This window comes from Muscardinus avellanarius (assembly GCF_963383645.1).
Source record: "Muscardinus avellanarius genome assembly, chromosome: 10".
Classification (NCBI taxonomy): Eukaryota; Metazoa; Chordata; class Mammalia; order Rodentia; family Gliridae; genus Muscardinus; species Muscardinus avellanarius.
Window position 1 is genome coordinate 17136767 of NC_137796.1, and position 16103 is coordinate 17152869.

General features: G+C 47.1%; 3 protein-coding genes across 3 annotated transcripts in view; 2 read left to right on the plus strand and 1 right to left on the minus strand.

The window, feature by feature from the left end:
* UTP4 (UTP4 small subunit processome component) overlaps nt 1-4786 on the minus strand; it is a gene marked incomplete at both ends in the record, with an annotated part of 45166 nt that extends 40380 nt beyond the window's left edge. Inside the window, 4 exon segments of the mRNA XM_080702928.1 lie at nt 2939-3130; nt 3681-3787; nt 4586-4681; nt 4684-4786. Of these exon segments, the coding sequence (XP_080559054.1) occupies nt 2939-3130; nt 3681-3787; nt 4586-4681; nt 4684-4786 (498 nt within the window).
* Nucleotides 4787-13200: 8414 nt separating this feature from the next.
* CHTF8 (chromosome transmission fidelity factor 8) lies at nt 13201-14227 on the plus strand (the record flags this gene model as incomplete). Its single annotated transcript, XM_080704143.1, has 3 exons — nt 13201-13223; nt 13483-13600; nt 14003-14227. The coding sequence occupies 3 exons, from the start codon at nt 13201-13203 to the stop codon at nt 14225-14227; spliced, it is 366 nt and encodes a 121-aa protein (XP_080560269.1).
* Nucleotides 14224-15846, plus strand: DERPC (DERPC proline and glycine rich nuclear protein; the record flags this gene model as incomplete). Its single annotated transcript, XM_080704142.1, has 1 exon — nt 14224-15846. The coding sequence occupies one exon, from the start codon at nt 14224-14226 to the stop codon at nt 15844-15846; it is 1623 nt and encodes a 540-aa protein (XP_080560268.1).
* Between the last annotated feature and the right edge of the window lie 257 nt (nt 15847-16103).

Genomic DNA, 16103 nt, shown 5'->3' on the forward strand with positions numbered 1-16103 from the left:
AAAAAGGCTGAGAAAAAAAATGCTAAAATCAAGAAACTGATAGTGTAAAGCCAGGTGTGGTAGAGCACACTAGTAATTCCAGTACTTGGGAGGCGGAGACAGGAAGATCACAGGTTCAAAGCCAGCCTCCACACCTTAAGGAAGCCCTGGGCAACCTAGTAAAACCTTGTTTCCAAATAATAAAATCAGGCTGGGGGGATGTAGCTTGGAGTACCCCTTCAAAAAGAAAGAAAAAGAAATTGATAGTATAAATATATTTCATATCCTAGCCAGAAAGTAGGCCAATACTAAGCATTCTAATTAGTGGCCCAATTCCTATATATCATATATGATAAAAGTAGGATTTCACAACATCTCTGTTAAGGACCCAGGGCCTAAATAAAACCCTATTAGCCTTACAACCTAAATGGAGATTCTGTGTGTGTGTGTGTGTGTGTGTGTGTGTTACTGGGGATGAAACCCAGAGGCATTGCCTCTGAGCTAACCCCTCCCCCAGTCCAATTTTATATTTTGTTTCAAAGTAGGGTCTCACTAGGTTGATGAGTCTTACTACTTGCTGTATCCTTGAATCTGAGATCCCCTCTTGTCTCAACCTCCCAACTACTAGGATTACAGGTGTGTGCCAGCACCCTGGACTAAATGGAGACATATTATACCAGTTAGTGCCAACAGATAATAAAAACCATAACTTATTAAAGATAATTGTCTGAAAGCATCTATTCTAGTGGCAACAATAGGTGGAATAAGTCTGTCTCTGATTAAAATTTTTGAGAAGCCGAGCATGGTGGCACAAGCTTGTAATCCCTGCGCTTGGGAGGTTGAGACAGGAGGATCACATAGGTTCGAAGCCAGCCTCAGCTACTTAGTGAAGCTCTCAGCAACTTAGTGAGACCTTGTTTCCAAATAAAAGTATAAAGACGGGCGTGGTGGCGCAAGCTTGTAATACCAACATTTGGGAGGATGAGACCAGAGGATCGCGGTTCGTGGACAGCCCAAGCTACTTAGTGAGGCCCTCTGCAACTCAGTGAGACCTGGTTTCAAAATAAAGAATAAAACATAGGCAGCGGGTGTAGCTTGGAGGTCGAATGCCCCTAGGTTCCATGCCCAGACACGCAAAAAACAAAACAAAACAAAAAATAATAAAAGTATAAAATAGGTCTGGGAGTATAGCCTGGAAGTAGAAAAGCCCCTGGCTTCCACCCCCAGTACCACACACACACAAAACAAAATCGAGAAACATTACTGAAACACAGTTGTACATGGTAACTTGTTGAAGGACTCTCAGAGCTGTTATTTCTTTTTGTGGTACTGGGAACTGAACCCAGAGACATTCTCTACCTTTGAGCTACATTCCCAGCCCTATTTTGTTTTTTTACTTTCAAACAGGATCTCACTAGGTTGCTGAGGCTTTCTTCAAGCCTGTTGATCCTCTTGTCTCAGGCTCCCAAGTACTGAATTATAAGCATGTGCTACTGTGCCTGACAGAACCTGTGTATATGGGGGGGGGTACTGTGGAGCGATACTGATGATTGAACACAGGAACATTATACCTCTGTGGTATACCCCACACCCTATTTTTTTTTTTTTTAATTAGAGACTGAACCCATTCTACCTCCAAGCTACACCTCTAGCCCTATTTCTTATTTATCTTGAAATAGGGTCTCACAAGTTGCAGAGGGCCTCACTAAGTACTTGGGACCGGCTGTGAAACTGAGATCCTCCTGTCTCAGCCTCCCAGGTATTAGGATTACAAGCGTGTGCCACCATGCCTGGCTCTTTTTTATTTTTGTGAAGGGCCTTGTTAAATTGCTGAAGCTGGCCACAAACCTTTGATCCTCCTGTCTCAGCCTCCCAAATATTAGGATTATAAGCATATGCTACCACACCTGGCTCAGAACTTTTAAGACAAATATGTTCATGGTGAATCTACAGAAAGATTTACTATGCTGTGGTTCTGAATAAAAATTTATAAAAAGCCAGGTGTGGTAGCACATACTTCTAATACCAGCACTCGGGAGGCTGAGACAAGAGGATCGCAGTTTGTGGACAACCTTAGCTACTTAGTGAGGCCCTTTGCAACTCAGTGAGACTCTGTTTCAAAATAAAGAATAAAAAAACAGAGCTGGGGCTGAAGCTAGGATATAGAATGCCCCTGGGCTCTTTTTTTTTTTTTTTGGTGGTACTAGGGGTGGAACCCAGAGGCTTTCTACCTCCGGGCTATACTTCCAAACCTATTTTTATATTTTATTTGGAAACAGGGTCTCGCTAAGTTGCTGAGAGCCTCATTAAGTAGCTGAGGCTGGTTTCAAACCTGCGCGATCCTCCTGTCTCAGCCTCCCAAGTGCGGGGATTACAAGCATGCGTCACCATGCCCAGCTGCCCCTGGGTTCTATTCCCAGTACTGCAAAATTTATCAGCCGGGCATGGTGGTGCACAGTTGTAATCCCAGCATTTGGGAGGCTGAGACAGGAGGATAGCGGTTCACATTCAACCTTAGCTACTTTGGCCCTTTGCAACTGAGTGAGACCCTGCTTCAAAATAAAAAATAAAAAACAGGGCTGGGGGTGTAGCTTGGAGGTAGAATGCCCCTGGTTCCATCCCCAGTGCTGGGAAAAAAATTTAAAAAAAATTAAAAAAAATAAAAAATAAAAAATCATAAAAAACAAAGCATACCACAACATAGTGTCTACATCTCTCATTTCCAAAGAGTATATAACTTGGGAAGTGCAGAAATGAATTGACTTCTCATTTAATTAATAAATAAACAGGAAACAAATGGCAAAGGGTTATTAAGTCCTTAGTAATAATCCCAATCTTGTGGTTGGGGTTATTGGGACCCAGCTAAGATCGGAGATATAATACAACTTCACTCTCCTTATCAGCACAGAGAAGAAAATTTGAGTGGACACAAGAGATTTACCAATAACTGCTTACTGACCAAAAGTTGAGAGCCACTGGGGCTGGCAGTCATACTCCAAATAGGTCCTCCAAAGGCATCCATAGCATACTTGACATTTAACGCCTGCAAATCATACTCGAGAATTTCTCCATTGAGTCCAGCACTAAATAGTCGTTGTCCTTCTGCCCAACACAGAGCTTCTGTAGCTCGAGACTCATGACCTGGGAAAAACTATAAGAACATCACAACTTAGCCAGCCATCAATTCATCAGCCACCAGCAGTGAGTGGTCACAGGTATCACAGTGAAAATTACTTCCCTACAAATAACCAGTGTGAGGTTTGGTGCTATCAGAAAATATCTATTAGACATTTCTATATCATTCCAGGCTGAAATTTTAGTTACTTAAAAACACTAGCCAGGCGTAGTGGCGCATGCTTGTAATCTCAGCATCTGGGAGGTTGAGACAGGGGGATTGCAGTTCGTGGACAGCCTCAGCTACTTAGTAAGGTCCTCTGCAACTTACCGCCTCTTGTAATGCTGGGATTTCAAGTGTGTGCCACCACACCGGGCTTGATAAGGAACTTTCTAAACATTACACAGCTTTCTCACCAGTCAGGCAAGAGATCTCATATTTGCTACAGAAGTTCTGTAGTTTTAAACCCCAAAGAGGTAGAAAATCACATCTCATTGAACACTAGTGACATACAAGTTATTGTAGAATTGAACCTAAGAAGAAAATTAACATCAGAAACACAAAATTGGGTTCCTAAACGACTTACTTTCTCTTGAAAGTAGTTTGCTGACAAGTTATAAATTTCCACAGTGCCATCTGTTCGTGAAACAGCCAATCTGTTTGATTGGTTATTGTAAGCCACACAGCGGATCCCTGGTGGAACGTAATTAAAGAAACGTACTCGGTGGACCTTAAATTCACCCATGCCTATGGGAGAAAAAAAAAGGAGTAGCTATTATTAAACATAACTGGGAGTGTGCTACATGTATTCAGTTTCCTAGCATCACTGTTCTGGGTTAAAAAACAAAACAAGGAACTCCATTCCTAAATGTCTACGGCCATATCACCCTGAACACGCCTGATCTCGTCTAAAACCTTTCCTGCTTGGTGTACGAACCTGTCCATCTCCAGAGGCTCAGGATGGTTTGAGTAAGGATGCTTCAGCAAACAAACGAACACAAGCAAAGAGGTCCTACTCCATAGTTCTAGGATTCCAACTGCTGGGCGGAGTGTTTTAGAAATCTGCACCTCTCCCCAGCCCTAAGTATGCGAAACACACCCCACCGAAGACAGTGACGCGGGGCCGGGGCGTGAGAGGGACCCGGGGCTCCTCGAGGGAGGAAGCCGAGGACGTGGTGGCAGGGACCCGGGGCTCCTCGAGGGAGGAAGCCGAGGACGTGGTGGCAGGGACCCGGGGCTCCTCGAGGGAGGAAGCCGAGGACGTGGTGGCTTGCTCTGGCTGCCGGGTCTACCCAGCACCTCCCCGGCAAGGTTCAAACCCGACTGAGCGGAGGCGCGGACCTGGCCCGCCCCTCCCGTCTAAAATGCGAGGTCGGGACCCCTGCGTGGGGCGGGCGCGGCCTCCCGCCGCCCTCTCCCGGGTCTGGGGCGACCCCCGCCGGCTCGGGGCAAGGAGACCCCGGGCGCCGCCGCCCCGCGCCCGTCCCGCACTCACCGCGGCCCCGCGCGCCCGCCGCCTCGCTGCCTCTCTCCGGCCGGCCGCACGTGCGCGCGCGCGCCCTCGGGGCTGCCCCGGAAGTGCTCGCGCGCGAGGCCGGAAGTGCGCAGGCAGTGCTCGCGGCGGCGGCGACGGCGGCGGGAGGTTCGGTTGTCGCCCGTTGGCCGCGCGGCGCCGCGCTCGGCGGCCGCCATTGCAGGTCAGGCCGCGGGCGGGGGGCGCGGGAGGCCGCGGGGAGCGCGGCCCGGGTCGGGGCTGGGCGCGGGGAGCCAGGGGGCCGGGCCGGGCGGGGCGCGCGGCGGGCGGAGAAGAATGGCGAGCGGAGGGGCGGGGAGCGCGCGGGGGAGGGGCGGCGGCGCGGCGCGGGGCGCCCACCGGGCGGCGGGAGGCGGCGGCCTGGGGCGGGGGAAGGAAGGAAGGAAGCGAGGGAGCGAGCGGGCGGGCGGCCGGGCGCGGGCGGAGGACCGCGGAGGGGGCGGCGCGGCCCGGAGCCTCGAGGTACGTGCGGCAAGGGGCCTCTTTCCCCGGGTTGGGGGGAGCCCGGCCCGCGTGGCTTGCGGGAGCGGAGCGGAGCTGAAACCCAGAGAGTAGCGGGAATTAGCGATTCCGTGGGGGTGGGGCGGGCTGGGGGGGTGATAGGACTGTGAGGTCTGTTCCAGGGGACATTTTAAATCATGGAGGCGAGGGAAGCCGCCGGGAGAGAGAACGTGGAGGGGGTTTGGAGGGGGATCCCAGATTCTTTTGTGGGTGGAGTGAAGCCTAGGGATAAGGGGGGTGGGGTGCTGGAGGAGCGAAGTACTTGAGGATTGGGAACCATTTGGATAATGGGGGTGGTAGAGGAAGGCCCTTTAAAGAGGACTCTCTGGGAGGAGGGTGATTTGGAAGACCACTGGGCGGGGTGGGGGGTTGGCGGAAGGCAGTTTCTAGAATGGGAGGGAAGAGAATAGTTTCCCCGGGAGATAGGGTAGGTGGAGGGGCTAAACGTGTTGGCGGAGGATTCCAGCAAAACTCGGGGGGTAGTTCTGAGGGGGCTGGAAAAAAGGGGGGCAAGCGGATTGAGGAGTTCCAGAAAGTGGGCGGGACTAGAAATGGGAAGTGTTTGTAAATCTAGTGAAGAGGGTGGGAGGGGACAGGGTGGAGAAGATGGGGGACCAATAACGGGAGGAGAATCCAAGGTAGAGGAAGACCCCGTCCGGAGTAGGGCTAGAAAGGAGGGGGGTTGGGGAGAGGTAGGGTGCTATGGGGCTTCAGAGTAGCAGAAGATGGAGAAAACTGGAATTACTCAGATCGACCGAAACCATCTTTTCTACCCATTGTCTACAAATACCAGTAATTGATTCCTGCCAACATGGGAATCCTAAAATGTGATGGGAAAAATGTCATGTTTATGTATAGTATCTACACACGTTTTTGAACACACTCTTCACTAATGAAAAGTTTGGAAGCATTCAGTTCCACCTACCCTCCATACCTCCATGAGGGAGCAAGCATCTCATTTAAAACCCAAACTTTAGACTGCCAAGAGACAAGATTCCCTTCAAAACTAAGGCCATCCCCTTCAGTAACAAAACCACAATAACATTGCTAATAAAAGTAATCTGTATTCAGTTGTGTATAAACCTTCCTCAGTTATTCATATGGTAGAAAGGCACATAGAAAATTATATTCAGAGAAATTACCTTCCAGAGCTTAATCCCTGAAATCGTATGTTGAAACCTTACTGCATGTTTGAATTGTTCTCAGATCATTTCAACTTGACCCTAGTCTGATGACCTGTTGCTTTTCTAAGTGTTTTAGTCTTATCATAAACATTAAAACAGTAATTATATAGTATAGTATTATGACATTCTATTAGGCATATACTAAGAAAATGCCACATTCCTTAGTATATGCCTAAAGGTGTACCTTGTGTTATGCACTGTACTGAAAGCTAGTCATTACTTCATCCTGACAACCTTTTAAGTGCTTTTACTGCCAAATTTACTGAGAAACAGGTTAATTTCCCCCCATTGTTACACATGCGATAGGTGGCATCATAGAATTCAGATTGGCCTGATGAGTATCTCATATCTAGACATTCAATAAATGCTATTGGCTTGGCAATTTGCACATGTATTTTGTGTCATATATTTAATTTTTAAATATAATTAATTTGGGAATATATATAAAGGCTGACTTTTTACATTTTAAAATGGTTGTCAAGCCAGGCATTGTGGAGCACACTTGTAATCCCAGTACTTGGGAGGCTGAGACAGGAGGATCTGGGTTGACTGACAGCCTCACCTACTTACACCCTTTGCAACTCAGTGAAACCCTGTTTCAAAATAAAGAAGAAAGCTGGGCATGGTGGTGCACACTTGTAATCCCATTGTTTGGGAGGCTGAGACAGGAAGATCACAGTTCATGGACAGCCTCAGCTACTTAGGCCCTCCACAACTTAGTGAAACTCTTTTTTTAATAAAGAATAAAAAATCGGGCTGGGGGTGTAGCTTGGAAGTAGAATGACCCTGGATTCACTCCCCAGCACCACAAAAAATAAAGTCAGCATAAATTGGGTGTGGTGGAACACACCTGTAGTCCTAGTGCTTGGAAGGCTGAGACAGGAGGATCTCAGGTTCAAGACCAGCCTCTGCAGCTTGAGACTCTTAGCAACCCAGTGAGGCTCCATTTCAAAATAAAAAATAAGTAAAACAGGACTTGGGGTACAGCTTGGGGGTAAAACACCCCTTAAGCACTTAATTCACAAGGTCCCCATTAAGATGTATGACAATTCACCAATAATGTATTACAATTTGTTAGACATGCCAAAAAAAAAGGTCAAAGGTGGTGTTTTTGTCTGGTTCTTTATATTGCTTCAGAATAGAGTTAGAAGGCTGGGCGTGGTGGCGCACGCTTGTAATCCCCGCGCTTGGGAGGCTGAGAGGAGGATTGCACAGGTTCAAAGCCAGCCTCAGCCACTTAATGAGGCTTTCAGCAACTCAGTAGTGAGACCCTGTTTCCAAATAAAATAGGTCTGGGAGTATAGCCTGGAGGTAGAAAAGCCCCTGGGTTCCACACCCAGACTACACACACACACACACACACACACACAACAACAACAACAAAATTAAAAAGGGCTGAAGATATAATTGGTAATATAAGAGTCTTGAGTTCAATCCCCAGTGCCACCAAAATATAAAAAGATTTGTAATTACAAAATTTGACTGGTACAAGTATTCTATTGGGGAGGGCATTCTATACCCCAGCCCCCAGTAAATCAGGCTGGCCCAATTCTAGTGAAATCTTTTGGGGTTTTTTTTTTTTTGGGGGGGGTTCTGGGGTTGGAACCAAGGGGCTACAACCCCTGCCCTATTTTTTTATTCTTTATTTTGAAACCGGGTCTCGCTGAGTTGCAGAGGGCCTCACTAAGTAGCTGAGGCTGCCCGCAAACCGCGATCCTCCGGTCTCAGCCTCCCGAATGCTGGGATTACAAGCGTGCACCACGACGCCCGGCTAAGCTTTTGGGTTTTGGTTAAGGTTCTCATTTAGGGTCTAGATTGGTTCTTTGAATGATGATCCTTTTGTTGCTCTATGAAGTGTTCAGGGGCTTTGAAGTCATCTGTACCACTGTCCTGAGAAACTAGACTTGGCTTTACCTATAACCACTACCCTATCTTAAGACCTGGGGATGATGTGCTGTAAGCTTAGGTAACATTTCTAGAAAATTTAAAGCCAAAAAAAAAAAAAAAAAATATATATATATATATATATATATATATATATATATGAATGATGAATGATACTGGGGCTTGCATCTACAATCTATAGGCATTGTACCTCTAAGGAGGGCCCCCCCCCCTTTACTTTTTGGTACTGGGGATTGAGACATTCTATTCTTGAGCTATACCCCTAACCCTATTTTATGTTTTATTTTGAAACAGGGTGTCACTAAGTTGCTGAGGCTGGCCTTGAACCTTCATTCCCCACCTTCCAATTACTGGGATTATAGGCTTGTCCTACCACACCTGACCCTGAACGATCTTTGTGAAAAACTAAAAACTTTCTCCCTGGATCTACAGTTACCTTGTTGAGCTGGTTGTAGTCAAATCCTGGCAAGAGACTTGCTAGGAGAGCTCTTCTACTCCAGGATTTGCTACAGTCTTTCAAACTGACTTTCAAATGTTACTCTTGATAGACCTACAATTTAGAAAGCCAAATGTTAAGGGGGGGGGGTGTGTGCAGGTTTTTAATCCCAGCATTCAGGAGGCTGAGACTGGAGGACTCAGTGAGACCCAGTTTCAAAATAAAAAATAGGACAGGAATGTAGCTCTGGGGTTGAATGTCCCTGGGTTCCAGACCCAGACCCAGAAAGAAAGAAAGAAAAAGAAAGGAAGGAAGGAAGGAAGGAAGGAAGGAAGGAAGGAAGGAAGGAAAGAAGTTAGACCAAGCAACTGGAAGTGGTTTTAATCATCTCAGTTTTTAGGATAGAAAGAAAGAAAGAAGTAAGTAAGTTAGACCAAGCAACTGGAAGTGGTTTTAATCATCTCAGTTTTTAGGATAACATTCAGTTGAAGACTTAGAAGTCTTTCTGTTATATAGAGATCTTGTTTTATTTGTAATTTCAAGATTTGACTGATACAAATTTCTTATTGGGGGGATAGTGTATATTGAACCCAGGAGCATTCTATACCCCCAGCCCCATTCTGTTTTTTATTTGGAAACAGGGTCTCACTAAGTTGCAGAGGGCCTGGCTAAATTGCAGTAAACCTGTGATCCTTCTGTCTCTGCCTCCCAGGTACTGGTATTACAGGTATGCACTGCTGTGCCCAGCTTACAGTGTTTGGAATATTTGCATATAGTATGTAATTGATAACCCCTAATCTGAAAACCTAAAATTCTTTGAAATTTTAAACTATTTGAGTGCTGACATTTTGAAGCATATCATATTTTTGGATTAAGAATACTCAACTTGTGTTACACTTCTTTCCCACCTATTTTTCTTTTTCTTTCTTTCTTTCTTTCTTTTTTTTTTTTTTTTTTTTTTTTGTACCTACTCTCAAAGGGACAGCAACAGTGTTCTCATATCCTTTCCCCCCATCCCAGGTGCTAGGGATGGTACCATATCTTAGAGCAACACTGCCAACCCTTTTTATTTTTTATTTTGAAATAAGGGCATGTGAAATTGTCCCAGCTTACCTGGATCTTGTAATCCTCCTGCCTCAGCCTCTACAGTAGCTGGGATTATAGGTATGCACCACCAGGCCCAGGTCTCATATTCTTTTTAGTCATATACACAATAAATTAAATGCCTATTCATAGTCCCTGCTGCCTCCAGGTGAGTCCTCAGTTCAGTACCCAGATACATCTACCTACTCTGACCCTAAGGACAATTGCCTAGAAATCTCAGGGAGCAAGAAAACAAATTATAGAATTCAAGTTTTTGTTTAAATTTTTTTGTACTGGGAGTCGAACTGAGAGATATTTTACCTCTGAACTATAACCCTAGCTCTTCTCCGCCCCCAGTACTGGGGATTTGAAACCAGGGGCGGTCTACCTCCAAGCTACACCCCCAGCCCTATTTTTTTTATTCTTTATTTTGAAACCGGGTCTCACTAAGTTGCAGAGGGCCTCACTAAGCTGAGGCTGACCACGAACCATGATCCTCCTATCTCAGCCTCCAAAATGCTGGGATTACAAGCATGTACCACCATACTAGGCTCCATATATGCATTTGAAAGACTTAGCCATGAATCTCCTTTCCAGAAATACACAAGTGCAAGTGAAACCAGTTCAGGCTTCACACTTCAGCCAAGTGTGCCCCATTTTAATATACTCTTGTAGAGTACTGAAAACTTGCCACCAGGTGGAGCTGTTGTATAAATGAAGGTATTACCTAAACATTGAAATACTTGGGTATTTTCAGTGAAAGGTGCCCATAGCATTTATTAATGGGTAAGTTAACTTACCCAGTCAAATGCAGTGACACTGGTAATCTTAGCAACTTGGGAGGCTGAAGCAGAAGGATCGAAAGTGAGGCTAGCCTACAATTTAGTGAGATCATGCCTTAAAAAATAAAATAGAGCCAGCGTGGTGGCGCACGCTTGTAATCCCAGCATTCGGGAGGCTGAGACCTGGAGGATCGCGGTTCGCGGACAGCCTCAGCTACTTAGTGAGGCCCTCTGCAACTCAGTGAGACCCGGTTTCAAAGTAAATAATAAAAAATAGGGTAGAGGGTGTAGCTCGGAGGTTAAATGCCCCTGGGGGTTCCATCCCCAGACCCGCAAAAAAAAAATAAAAATAAAAAATAAAATAGGGCCGGCGTGATGGCGCACGCTTGTAATCCCTGCGCTTGGGAGGCGGAGACGGGATTGCGCAGGTTTGAAGCCAGCCGCGCTGTCTTAAGAGACCCTGTTTCCAAATAAAAATATAAAATAGGTCTGGGAGTGTAGCCTGGAGGTAGAAGGGTTTCCAGGAGCCCTAGTACCACAAATAAATAAAATAGGGCTTTAGATTAGCTCAGTGATAAAGTACTGTGGGTACAATCCCCAGCACTGCAAAAAATAAATGAAGAAAACTCATCTTACCATTCACTAGAGTTATCAGAGGGACTTTTTCAGTTGTCTTTATTTTTAGTTTTGAACCTAGATGTAAAAGATAGCCAAGTTGTAGACGTGACTTTTTATCATTTCTGATGGAAAAAGTGAAATTTGTTAGTTTTTTAGAAGTACATAGAGTAGAAAATAAAATATCCTTAGCCAGGCGTGGTGGCACGCGCTTATAATCCCAGCATTTGGGAGGCTGAGACCGGAGGATTGCGATTCGTGGACAGCTACTTAGGCCCTTGGCAACTTAGTGAGACCCTGTTTAAATAAAGAATAAAAAATAGGGCAGGGGGTGTTGCTCAGAGTTCAAATGCCCCTGGGTTCCATCCCTAGACCTGCAAAAACAAATAAAAAAAGAAAATAGAATATCCTTAAAGCAAATTAGCGTAGTGGGCAAGAGTGGTCTCTGCATTGCATGTTCTGGGTTCATATTCTGTCTGACTTAGTAATTATGTGACCTTGAGATACTAGTTTTCATTTCTGTAGCTGACTTTTGGTGAGGGGAGGGGGTGCATGCACAGGTGCTAGAGGTCCAATCCAGGGCCTCACACATGCTAGGCAATTGCTCTACCACTGAGCTACATCCCAGCCCAATTGTTAGTGACCCTCAGAAACCTTATCTCATGTACAGAAATTAGTAAGGAAACTTCTGTGTAATGCTGATAGAGCGTGTGGCACATGCTTGTAATCCCAGTGCTTCAGAAAATTGTAGATTCAAGGGCAGTTAGAGCAAGTAGTAAGACTCATTAGCCTAGTGAGACCATATTTCAAAATAAAATAGAAGCCGGGCGTGGTGGCGCACGCTTGTAATCCCCGCGCTTGGGAGGCGGAGACAGGAGGATCGCGCAGGTTCGAAGCCAGCCGCGCTGGCGTAAGAGACCCTGTTTCAAAAATATAAAATAGGTCTGGGAGTGTAGCCCGGAGGTAGAAGGGCTTCCAGGAACCCCAGTACCACCAAAAAAATAATAATAATAAAATAAAATAGGAGCTGGGCGTGGTGGCACACGCTTGTAATCCCCACGCTTGGGAGGCAGAGACAGGAGTTTTGCGCAGGTTGGAAGCCAGCCGCGCCTGCTGGCTTAGAAGACCCTGTTTCCAAATAAAAATGTAAAAATAGGTCAGGGAGTGTAGCCCGGAGGTAGAAGGGCTTCCAGGAACCCCAGTACCACCAAAAAAAAAAAAAAAAAAGGAGCCAGGAGTGATGGCACACGCTTTTAATCCCAGCATTTAGAGGATCGCGGTTTGCGGACAGCCTCAGCTACTTAGTGAGACCCTCTGCAACTCAGTGAGACACGGTTTGAAAATAAAGAATAAAGCCGGGTGTGGTGACGCGTGCTTATATTCCCCGTGCTTGGGTGGCGGAGACAGGAGGATCGGGTAGGTTCGAAGCCAGCGGTGCTGGCTTATGAGACCCTGTTTTCAAATAAAAAAGTATAAAAATACGTCTGGGAGTGTAGCCCGAAGGTAGAAGGGTTTCCAGGAACCCCAGTATCACCAAAAAATAAAAATAAATAAAGAATAAAAAATAGGTCAGGGGTATAGCTCAGAGGTAGAATGCCCCTGGGTTTCATCCCCAGACCCACAAAAAAAAAAAAAAAGAAAAAAGAAAAGAAAAAAATAGGAAGCCAAGCATGGTAGCGCATGCTGTATTCCTGGCATTTGGGAGGCTGAGACAAAAGGATCGAGGTTTGCGGCCAGTCTCAGCTACTTAGTGAGGCCCTTTGCAACTCAGACCCTGTTTCAAAATAATTAAAAATAGGGCTGGGGTGTAGCTTGGAGGTAGAATGTCCTGGGTCCCATCCCTAGTACCACAAAAATAAGTAAATAAATAAAATAGGGCTGGGGTATAGCTCAGAAGTAGAATGCCCCTGGATTCAATAACCTGTGCCACACACACATAAAAACCTGCCTACCACACAAATAAGTATGAGCTATCATTTTATTACTTGACATTGTTATCCTAAATGTTTTTCTCTTCTTTTTTCTCTACAGTTTACTTTCAGTTGCATCTTAAAGAAGGAAGGCTCATGGTGCAAATTGTTATTTCCAGGTGAGTACATTTTAAGATCTCACTTAGCTTGAATAATTAGAACTATACAACTTTTGCATTTTTCTGGAAGAATCACAGGGTCCTCAGGTGCATCTTGCATAAATCTTTGCATTGAAAACTAGTTCAGTGCCTAGCACTGCCCAATTTCCCAAAAAATTATTCTCAACAAAGAGTTCCTTTGAGCCTTGAATGGTGGTGTAGGACACTACTCATTCTTCACCCCTCAAAAATATTGTAACCGCCAGCCCTTTGCTTGCAGTACGGGGGCTGGAGGCCTGGCAGAATGGGTGCTGATGGAGCTACAGGGGGAGATCGAGGCTCGCTACAGCACCGGATTAGCTGGAAACCTCCTGGGAGACCTACATTACACCACTGAGGTGAGGGGGCTCCTCTTTCCCTGCCTAATGCCTCAGGAAAGCAAGCTACACCGAGGTGGTGCTCCCAGGACCCAGAGTGAGGACTGCCCTAAGGTTTGTTATTCAAGGTCTCACTAATCTGCAGAGATACCTGCTTGTTCTCCCCCCACCTCTGCAGTAGTACAGAAATTTAGCTTCGGGTTTCTGGAGAGGTCACATTTCTGATAGTGGAAATTCTCTTAATGGGGCTAGAAAAAATTAAGAAGCACTAGGGTGGGTTGTCCAGTGTGGTTGCTTAACAGTGCTGGAGACAAAGTGGTTATTGGAGGTGCCAGCATTGTCTGCCAAGAGCAGCTTTAAAAGGCACCTGAGTGGATTGGCCTTGCCTTGAAGCTCAGGCATCTCATTCTTGTTCTGCCAAAGGGAATCCCTGTGCTGATCGTGGGGCATCACATCCTGTATGGGAAAATCATCCATCTGGAGAAACCTTTTGCAGTCCTTGTCAAACACGCTCCTGGGGAGCAGGACTGTGATGAGCTTGGCCACGGGACTGGCACCCGGTACCTGGTGACAGCACTCATCAAAACCAAGATCCTTTTCAAAACCCGCCCCAAGCCCATTATCACCAACGTCCCCAAGAAAGTATGAAAGAACCCCGGATTTTCCCTAGAGAGCGGCCAACTCCTTGGACTCGTGCTCCACTGCCACCTCGAGGACGGCTCGACGGTTCCCTGGGACCACAGGGGGGTCCTATTCTGAACACAGGCCACCCACTGGGTGCGAACTCGGATCCTTTCCTCATGGCAGCTGGTTCTCTTGGTGGAAATCTGGCCCCATTTTCAAGGAACCCATCTTCTTTTCCAGCTTCGTCAGGCCCATTGGCTTCAAATCCAGCACCTTTTCCCACTGGTGCTCGTGACCCAGGCATGGCTTCTTTTCCAAGAGGGATGAATCCTGCTGGTACAGGCGCAGTTTCCTTTCCAAGGCCAGGTGGCCTTTTGGGCCCAGGACCGGGACCAGCTCTAAATCCTAGAACAGGGGCTCTTCCAGGCCCAGGGCCTATGTCTAACCCCAGGTTAGGAGGTCTTCCAGGCCCAGGTCCTATGTCCAATCCAAGGGCAGGTGGTCTCCTGGGAGCAAGTCCTGACCCCAGAAGTGGTGGCTCCATGGGCCCTGGATCTGGACCCAACCTGAGAACAGGTGTCTTGTTACCCTCTGGGAATGGTCCTCCCAATCCTAGGCCAGTTGGCTTGGGCCCTGGACCAAGTCCCAGCCTGAGGTCAGGCTTCTTAGGTACAAACGCTGCCCCTAGGTCAGGTATGTTTCCAGGCCCGGGTATTGGGCCAAATCCACGAACAAGTGGCATGGGTCCAGGTCTTGGGCCAAACTCTAGGGCAGGAGGCCTGGGCCCAGGCCCAAATCTGGACACCAGAGCAGGTGGGCTCTTGGGCACAGGATCTGGTCTTAACTTAAGAATGCCTGGACCTCAAGGCCTCGATCTTGCCCCCATTCTAAGAGCAGCAGGCCTTTTAGGAGCAAATTCAGCTTCTTTCTCACAGGCTTCTGGAAATATGGGCACAAACCCATCCTCCATGGCAAGAGTACCTGGCCCCATAGGTCCAAATATGGGTCCTGGCTCTCGTGGAATTAGCCTTTCAGGGCCAAATCCATCTCCCATGTCACGGGCTCCTGGCCCCATAGGCCCTAATTCAGCTCATTTCTCAAGGCCAGGTGGCCCCATGGGGGTAAATGCCACCCCCTTTCCAAGGGGGGCAGGTTCAGGAGGACTGAACCCAAATGCCTTCTCTCAGTCATCTGGGACATTGGCTTCAAACCCAGGGACCTTCCAAAGGTCTGCTGGTCTCCAGGGCTCAGGTCCAGCAATTTTCCCAAGAGCCTCTGGGCCACTAGGGCCCAACCCATCTAACTTCCCAAGGGCCACTAGCTTGCAGGGTCCAAGTTCAGCTGCCTTCCCAAGATCATCTGGTCCACTAGGCCCAGGTCAGGTTGGTTTCCCCAGGTCAGCTGCTGGGCACCTGGGTTCTTCTCCAGCAGGCCCTGTGGGTATCAACCCAGCTCCTTTTGCCAGGCCAACTGGCACCCTGGGTCTAAATCCAGCTTCCTTTCCAAGGATGAACGGCCCTGCAGGCAAAAGTATCGTCCCATTTCCTAGAGTGGGAAACCTCCCTGGCACAAACCCAGCTGCTTTCCCCAGACCGGGGGGTCCAATGGCTGCCATGTACCCAAATGGAATGTTACCCCCTTAAGCAACATTTTCCCTCTAGGACCACCTTGTTTTCCAAGCACTGGTTCTGAGTAGGGACTGCCTCTTAGGTAAAAGGGTTGATACAGATCTACTGTCTGAAGACCACAATTGGGGCTCAAGTTCCAATGGGCCATCTTTTTCTTCTGCTCTTTTTTTTGACTGAAGGGGAAATGTTATTTGTGGGGTAAGGACCATGGCAGGTGAGAATGATCATGGACTCAAGAGAAAGTATCTCTGGCCTTTCGAAACCTGCTATGC